The sequence below is a fragment of the Triticum aestivum genome, chromosome 6B, assembly GCF_018294505.1.
Source record: "Triticum aestivum cultivar Chinese Spring chromosome 6B, IWGSC CS RefSeq v2.1, whole genome shotgun sequence".
Taxonomy (NCBI): domain Eukaryota; kingdom Viridiplantae; phylum Streptophyta; class Magnoliopsida; order Poales; family Poaceae; genus Triticum; species Triticum aestivum.
The window spans coordinates 210,750,716-210,759,776 of record NC_057810.1 but is presented as its reverse complement, the minus strand read 5'-3'; the positions used below and the strand labels follow the sequence as shown (position 1 = coordinate 210,759,776).

At 48.3% G+C, this 9,061-nt stretch overlaps 1 protein-coding gene across 1 annotated transcript; it reads left to right on the top strand.

Moving 5' to 3' along the window:
* The first annotated feature begins 5,069 nt into the window (after window positions 1-5,069).
* LOC123133980 (pollen receptor-like kinase 5) lies at window positions 5,070-7,885 on the top strand. The gene is made up of 3 exons (XM_044553353.1): window positions 5,070-6,018; window positions 6,174-6,842; window positions 6,942-7,885. Exons 1-3 carry the CDS (start codon window positions 5,310-5,312, stop codon window positions 7,550-7,552), a joined length of 1,989 nt encoding a protein of 662 aa, XP_044409288.1. The 5' UTR covers window positions 5,070-5,309; the 3' UTR covers window positions 7,553-7,885.
* Window positions 7,886-9,061: the final 1,176 nt, after the last annotated feature.

The following is a 9,061-nucleotide window of genomic DNA, read 5'->3' as shown; positions in this document are numbered from 1 at the left end:
TTGGTCCTAGGACACCGTACGAGATTGTTTTTTCTCTCTCTTTGAAACAGAGGCATAAGATTTGCCTCATCCAGTAAATAAGAAGAGAACAGAGTTTTACAAGTGACCCACAATCACGGCAGAAAAACTACTCCCACTTAGCACCCGCGGTAACCCAAAGATTAGCCTTTTGAGGAGGATTGGTGGTGGTGCACTTTTGTGGCAGAACACACGAGTCTTCATATTGTCCAAAGAGACGAGCATGGTAAGGGAGGCCATAGCTCGCCTATTAGGGTTTGCCATGTTGGTTCTCTTACCCCACCATTTCATGACCCCACCATTTCATGACGGATCCCTTAAGGTGCCAAGTGGAGGTGTCCATTCCATCATTCTATAATGGATCCCTCAAGGTGCCAAATGGAGTTGTCCATGTGCAAAAACCTGAACTTCTAAATGACCAATCTCCATAGCTTAATAGTGTAGAGGCACTTGACGAAGAGGTAAACGCCCGTTTCTTGCTCTCTTTTGCAAAGTGGGCAAATGCCACAATTTGCCAAACCATTCCGCTCTAAATAACAGACGGTCCAAATCCGGTCTTGCAAAGTCAACCATACGAAGAATTTAATCTTTGAAGGGGCCCAAACTTTTCAAACCATGGAGTCCATAGGGATAATGTTAATATAAGGAATTTCACCTTGTATGCGGTGGCCGCTGACTAGAGCCCCTCCATGGAGTGTTTCCAAACAATGTCATCTTCGGCTTGTTCGTCAAGTTGGAAGTCATGCACAAGCATCCAGAGTGAAAAATTCCTGGATGTGGTCTCCAGAGATGTCGGTGTCATGGTTGATCTTTAACATCCAAGCATTCGCATTGAGAGCTTCACGCACTTTCTAGTTCTTTCTCCTCGAGGCCTCATAAATTAGTGGGGCAATATCCTTGGGCTTGCACCCAAGTAGCCAAGGAGATTCCCAAAAATATGTTTTTGCACCATTGCCGAGGCATAGAAGAAATAAAGATCTTCCTCGGTGCATGGGTTACCAAACCCCACACATAGCTTGTGAGGCTCCTTCCATTCATACAAGGCCATCTTAGCTGCAAGGCGTGAGAAATTTTGCTGGTGTTGAAAACTGTAGGCCTTCGTACTCTGGTGAATGAAACCCCTTTTGAACAAAGTATGTAGAAATGTTTGGTCAAGAAGATTCTAAAATAAAACTTGTCTCCTTACAATGAACAAGCCAATATCCTGGATGGTTATACGGCCATCCCAAATGCTTTCATGCAAGGAAGAAATATCTTGGATGGGGTAGTCATTCTTCATGAGGATGTACACGAGATGCACCAGAATAACATGAGTGGGGTAGTTTTAAAAATTGACTTTGAAAAAGCATATGACAAAAGCAAATGGTCATTTTTCCAATGGACCCTTAGGTAGAATGAAAGTTTTCTTCGAGAAATGGCACGAGTAGATCCAAACTTTCCTAACTAGAGGCGGTGCGTCTAGTAAAGTCAATGATGATGTTGGCTATTACTTCCAAACGAAATAGGGATTACGTACGGTCATGGTGACCCTTTGTCTCCAATGCTATTCTATTTTTTTGCAGACATGTTAGCTATTCTAATTGAACGTGTCAAACATGATGACCAAATTGCAGGAGTAGTACCACACCTTATGGATTGGGGCCTCTCAGTTCTGCAACACGCCAATGATATGATTATTTTACAAAACATTATCTTGACAAGGTTAGAAATCTTAAACTTTATCCTTTAGCTTTTGCGAAGATGACAAGCCTTAAAAATTAACTTTCACAAAAGTGAATTGTTCTATTTTATAGAAGCAATGAGACGACCACATAATATGTTGATCCATTTGGTTGGGCACAAGGTCAATTATCCAATTATATATTTAGGAATTTCGATTCATTATTGGTGCCTCACTAATGCAGAGTGGAACCATGTTGAAGAACACTTAGAGAAACATCTAAGAAGTTGGAAAGACAAGTTGCTCTCAGTTGTAGGACGATTGGTCTTGGTCAATTATGTTCTCACAAACATGGTTCTCTATATGCTCTCAATTTTTCAACTACCAAGAAAGGGTGCTGGAAAAGCTGGATTATTGCATATTCAGATTCTTTTGGCTGGGAGATAATGAAAACAAACAATACATAAGCTAGCGAAATGGAGCATGATTTGTCAACCAAAAGACCATGACGGTTTAGATATTCAGTACCTACAAGTAAAAATAATGGCTTACTTAGTAAATGACTGTTCAAGCTCCTTATTGAGGATGGTGTCTAGCGAAACCTCCCACGCAACAAGTATTTAGGCCCAAAAGTTATGTCTCGGTATGTTGAATGCCTGGAGAGACACATCTTGGGGCAGGTCTGATGGCGGCAAAGAAATATATTTTTTCTCCTGTGGACCTTTTGCAATAATGGACGGCTTTGAGATCAACTTTTGAAAGGATAAGTGGCTGGGAAACACCACTCTCCGGAAATATCTAGCCTTGTACCACATTGTACGCGATAAGAATGATACACCCGCTGGTGCTTATTAGCTTCTCCCGGTAGGAGATATCCTTTAAGCAAAATTTAGCCAACCGCGTATTATGTCATGACAACATCTTCTATCTTATTTGGATTCGATTAACTAGACACAAGGACAAATGTGTTTCACTAAAATCTAACTATAACTGGGTCCTTCATAATCGACTATATGTATCATGCACTTTTGCACTTGGAGATTGGACAATAATAATCAAATTTGAAAAATTGAAGATACCACTAAAATTTAAGATTTTTTATGTAGTATCTTTGAAGAGGTGTTGTGCTCACAAAGGGCACTTCGCCCACCACAACCGACAATGACGTAAGAAGTGTAGTTTTTGCGCTCACGAGAGACAATCAAACAACTCTCTACTTTCAAGGCAAGCGTGTGTTCTATATGACCATACATTCTACTAGCGTTCAATTTATATCCATCTATAAGTGTTGCCAATATATAAGGTCACTGGCTTGACGAATAGCTAAAAAGTTTAGTACACTACGGTGAAGCATCTGCCTTACTATGATCATTTATTTATATAGAGATGATTTTGTTTCTAATGACAATAGTTTTTCCTTGCACATTATTTATCACTGTATGCATTGGAGCAGTTGGCAGAGATGGCAATGTGCATGGTATTTTCGGTCTCATATGAGATATGACTTTAGTTTTGCAACTGTCTCTTTTTTATGTAGAGATCGGATGTCATTCCTTATACTTTGCAGGAGTTTGACGCTATATTATGAGTTAATAAAACACACTTATAGAAAGGCAAAAACGCCAAGAGAAAGCTAATGTTTCATCTTCATCCTGTTCTAGCTTATAAGTAACCACCAAACTAATGGATCATCATCTCCTCTCCAGTTCAACCCGGCCAACCCACAAAGCAAATGGCAGCAACAAATCATTTCAGTTGGTCAATTATGTTCTCACAAACATGGTTCTCTATATGCTCTCAATTTTTCAACTACCAAAAAAGGGTCCTGCAAAGGCTGGATTATTACATATTCAGATTCTTTTGGAGGGAGATAATGAAAACAAACAATACATAGGCTAGCTAAATGGAGCATGGTTTGTCGACCAAAAGACCATGAAGGTATTCAGTACCTACAGGTAAAACATAATGGCTTACTTAGTAAATGACGGTTCAAGCTCCTTATTGAGGATGATGTTTAGCAAAACATCCCACGCAACAAGTATTTAGGCCCAAAAGTTGTGTCTCGACATGTTGAATGCCTGGAGAGAGACATCTTCGGGAAGGTCTGATGGCGGCAAACAAATATTTTTGTTCTCCTTTGGACCTTTTGCAATAATGGACGTCTTTGAGATCAACTTTTGAAAGGATAAGTGGATGGGAAACACCAATCTCCGGTAATATCTAGCCTTGTACCACATTGTACGCGATAAGAATGATACACCCGCTGGTGCTTAGCTCCTCCCAGTAGGAGATATCCTTTAAGCAAAATTTAGCCAACCACGTATTATGTCATGACAGCATCTTCTATTTTATTTGAATTCGATTATCTAGACACAAGGACAGATGTGTTTCACTGAAATCTAACTATAAATGGGTCCTTCGTAATCGACTATATGCATCGTGCACTTTTGCACTTGGAGATGGGACAATAATAATCAAATTTGAAAAATTGAAGATAACACTAAAATTTAAGATTTTTATGTAGTATCTTCGAAGAGGTGTTGTGCTCACAAAGGGCACTTTGCTCGCCACAACCGACAATGAAGTAAGAAGTGTAGTTTTTGCGCTCACGAGAGACAATCAAATAACTCTCTACTTTCAATGCAAGTGCGTGTTCTATATAACCAGACATTCTAGTAGCGTTCAATTTATATCCATTTATAAGTGTTGCCAATATATAAGGTCACTGGCTTGACGAATAGCTAAAAGTTTAGTACGCTAGGGTGAAGCATTTGCCTTACTATGATCATTTATCTATATAGGGATGACTTTGTTTCTAATGACAAAAGTTTTTCCTTGTATATTATTTATCACTGTATGCACTGGAGCAGTTGGCAGAGATGGCAATGGACATAGTACGGGCGGGTACAACCTCCTTCTGCCCAAACTCATACTCACAGAAACTGGATAGCACCACCAGCCTCCTTGAATTAGACATAGTTTCGGTCTCATATGAGATATGACTTTAGTTTTGCCACTGTTTCTTTTTTATGTAGAGGTCGGATGTCATTCCTTATGCTTTGGAGGAGTTTGACGCTATATTATGAGTTAATAAAACACAGATATAGAAAGGCAAAAACGCCAAGAGAAAGCTAATGTTTCATCTTCATCCTGTTCTAGCTTACAAGTAACCACCAAACTAAGAGCATTACTAATAGAACCCTTAAACCCTCAAATCCTTAAAGCAGTTTTAAGGGTTTAGGGGTACTACCAGAAATGCTCTAACGGATCGTCGCCCCCTCTCCGGTTCAACCCGGCCAACCCACAAGGCCCGCAAATGGCAGCAGCAAATCATTTCAGTTGGAAGAATCGCTCTTCTCCCGCCTATTCTTAGCCCCTCAGGCGCCGCGACCTCACTGGGCCCCTTGGCTCCCGACCACCTCCTTCCTCCCTCCCCTTTGGCCATGCGCATGCAAAACGCCGTAGCCGCCCAGCCCGACCCCATCTCCCCCGCCACACGTACGTGCGGTCCTGATCCGCGCCACCGCCGTACCCGCGCGCGCGCGCAAGAAGCCCGGCGGTCGAGCGGACGAACGGACGAACGAGCCGAGTGCGGCAAGCGTGCGCACGCCCGTCGATCGCCGCTGGCGCCATGGCGCGGCTGCGGCCGCCCGGACACCTCCGCCTCGCCTTCTACGTCGCCGTCGTCGTCGGTGTCGGCCTCTGCGCCCCCGCCGCCGTCCTCGTCGCGGCGATCGTCGGGGACAAGACGGAAGGCGAGGTGCTGGTGGCGTTCCGCGACAAGCTGCGGGCTTCGGACGGCTCGCCGCCGGGGCCGCTGCGGTCGTGGGGCACGCCGGGCCCGTGCCACGGCAACCATTCCTCCTGGTACGGCGTCTCCTGCCACGGCAACGGCAGCGTGCAGGGCCTGCAGCTGGAGCGCCTCGGCCTGGCCGGCGGCGCGCCGGACGTCGGCTCGCTGGCCGTGCTCCCGGGCCTCCGCGTCATCAGCCTGGCCGACAACGCGCTCACGGGCCCCTTCCCCAACGTGTCGACGCTGGGCGTGCTCAAGATGCTCTACCTCTCCCGGAACCGCTTCTCCGGCGAGATCCCGGCCGACACGTTCCTGCCCATGCGGGGGCTCCGGAAGCTGCACCTCCACCGGAACGACTTCTCCGGCCGCGTCCCCAGCTCCATCACGTCGCCGCGGCTGCTGGAGCTGACCCTCGCCAACAACCGCTTTGAAGGCCAGCTCCCGGACTTCTCCCAGCCGGAGCTCAGGTTCGTCGACGTCTCCAACAACAACCTCTCCGGCCCCATCCCCGCCGGCCTCGGCCGCTTCAACGCCACCATGTTCCGAGGTATTTATTTAGTCAAATCAGAATTTTTTGCAATGTTACTAGTGCCGATCGTGCGTGTAAATGGAGCGCCCGACTGAATAATTATTGTTTATTAAGTGCGTGACACACGTTCTTGATCGTGAATTGATTTGGGAAAAGTGTGCGTTTATCTGCAGGCAACAAATTCCTGTGTGGCAAGCCAACGGACGTGGTCTGCGAATCCGCGTCGTCGCCCGCCGGCGGCATGTCCACCTTCATGAGGATTGTCATTTTGCTCATCATCCTCGGCGTGCTGCTCGCCGCCGCGGGCATTGCCATGGGCGTCCTGGGCCGCCGGCGTCGTCGGCGGCGACGCGCGAAGCGGACTGACGGCTGCGTGACCCTCCCCAATGGCGAGGTGACGCCGTCCAACCCGGTCCTGGACACCGCGCCGGCCGTCTCCATCAGCCAGGCTACCGTCATCGCCCCCGCGGCCGCGTCCACGTCGGGCGGCCCGGCAAAGCGCGGGGGGCGGCGCGACGAGCACGGGCGGCTGGTGTTCATCCAGGAGAGCCGCGTGAGGTTCGAGATCGAGGACCTGCTCCGGGCGTCGGCGGAGGTGCTGGGCAGCGGCAACTTCGGGTCGTCGTACAAGGCGACGCTCCAGGAAGGCCCCGAGGTGGTGGTGAAGCGGTTCAAGGACATGAACGGCGTCGGCCGCGAGGACTTCTCGGAGCACATGCGCCGCCTCGGCCGCCTCTCCCACCCCAACCTCGTCCCCCTCGTCGCCTACCTCTACAAGAAAGAAGAGAAGCTCCTCATCACCGATTTCGTGATCAATGGCAGCCTCGCCCAGCTCCTCCACGGTACGCAAGAAAGTCAAATCTTCACTTTCTGCGGCATCATCATCGTACAGATCATGAACAATGGAGGAAGCTGATTGAGATTTGTTATGACTGATACAGGGAATCGTGGATCGATGTTGGACTGGAGGAAGAGGCTTCGGATCGTCAAGGGGGCGGCGCGTGGGCTGGCGCACCTGTACGAAGAGCTGCCGATGCTGTCGGTGCCGCACGGGCACCTCAAGTCGTCCAACGTGCTGCTCGACGGCACGTTCCAGCCGGCGCTCTCCGACTACGCGCTGGTCCCGGTGCTGACGGCGACGCACGCGGCGCAGGTGATGATGGCGTACAAGGCGCCCGAGTGCGTGGGGTCGCACGGGAAGCCGTCCAGGAAGAGCGACGTGTGGAGCCTCGGGATCCTCACCCTCGAGGTGCTCACCGGCAAGTTCCCGGCCTGTCGGCAGGGGCGGCAGGGCACCAGCGACCTCGCCGGGTGGGTGAACTCCGTCATCACGGAGGAGCGCACCGGCGAGGTGTTCGACAAGGACATGTCCGGCGGCAAGGGCAACGAGGAGGAGATGCTCAAGCTCCTCCAGGTGGCGCTCACCTGCTGCGAGGCCGACATCGACAAGAGGTTGGACCTCAAGTCGGCCCTCGCGGGCATCGAGGAGATCAGGGAGCCGGAGCCTGAATCCTCGTCGACGTTGACGGGCGAGGGAGAATCGAAATCATAACTACGATCGGGCAAACAAGTTCAAAACAACCCACGCACTGATCCGTAATATCAAATCAACCGAGACGATTCAGGAACGATCGATCGATCGATCGGATGCACTGAATTGCATGGCATGGTGGAACTCTGAGGCACGGGCGGGATCGACGGTTCGTGATGAGCTTAATTCGATGCGTCGACCGTCCATCTGATGAAGAACATACGTACATTTGAGCCGGGGTGGTTGATGGAATTCATGACTAATTTTGAACGTGTAAATTAAACCCATCTAGCATAATTTGAGTTAAAGAGAACAAGAAGGAAAAAGGATGCGGCGTAGTGTGTTAACAGAGTACATTGGTTCTTGCTTGTTTTTCCGTGTTCTTTTATTTTTCGCGAATACGCAAAGCTTGCTTATCATTCATTGATAGAAGAAGATAGAACGAGCATAAGTAGAGGAACATCACACAACACAACTAAAGAAATATGGGATGCTTCGCTAAGCAAAGACTACACAACTAAACCCACAAAGCCCCGGACAAGAGAAGCAGATCAAACCAACAAAACAGTCCAACATCGTCAAAGCCAGCACCATAATTTACGCTATCAAGTTTAAGCACTTGTTTGACTGGGACTTGTGAGCCTTCTGAGTGTTGACACGTGCAGGGGTGCACATTTGCATGGTAACTATAGGCTTTCGATTGAAATTTTGTTAACTTGCATATCGGTTTGTGCGTGTGGTTAGCAATTTTTGGTGCATGTGGGCAATCATTTTTGTCAGGCGGTGGCGTGCATCTGCGTCTCCCTCAAAGACTCCAGTCTCCGTACGAAATATGGATCGCTGCCGCTTTGGTGGGCTTCTCCAGAATTGCCCTTGCTGGATGTTTCCAGACTTTTTTTCTTTCTTTTCTTGGATGGACCTTGCATGCGGTGGTGGTCTGGGGCTTTATCTGAGTTTGCCCTATGTGTTTATCTTTTGTTGGACAGCCACTGATGCATACATGGGTGTATGGGCGGTTGGTGTCGACATGCTGTCCGGCCGCTTTGTTCATTGATTCTGGATTGCCGGTTGCCTTCTTCTTAGATGTGCATCCTTCGTGTACAATTAAGGGGGTCCGCAAGATGCAGCGAGCAACAGCAGCACAAGAGGGCAGCGGCGGCAGGATGCCCTCACCTCATGTCTCTCCTTCCCTCCGTCTTTCTCCTTGACGATTCCTTTTTCCTGATCGCTCCATGTCCTGCCGAATTTATGGTCCGTCGCAGGTGCAGAGATCAGGCAACACGACGGCGCCACATCAGTTGCAATCGGGCACAAGCAGCGATGTCGCATAAGGGGTGGCAGTATATGACACGCCGTCCGTCATTGGAGGGTGGCTTGACGAGGACATCAATACCATTGTTACACCTACAACCCCTGCTACTACACATATTGGACCAATTACTAGAGCCCGCGCACGTTAATTAAATTACCAGGTACTTTCGTTTCTTGATAATGATTCTAATGTTCATGAGAATATGATGCTACCTAAAT

What these genes read in the sequence shown, in the direction of transcription:
- LOC123133980 (XM_044553353.1), top strand. Translation starts at nt 5,310, where the DNA reads ATGGCGCGGCTGCGGCCGCCCGGACACCTCCGCCTCGCCTTCTACGTC. An exon ending in CAACGCCACCATGTTCCGAG is followed by an intron (nt 6,019 to 6,173) that starts GTATTTATTTAG and finishes GTTTATCTGCAG; the next exon opens with GCAACAAATTCCTGTGTGGC. An exon ending in CCTCGCCCAGCTCCTCCACG is followed by an intron (nt 6,843 to 6,941) that starts GTACGCAAGAAA and finishes TGACTGATACAG; the next exon opens with GGAATCGTGGATCGATGTTG.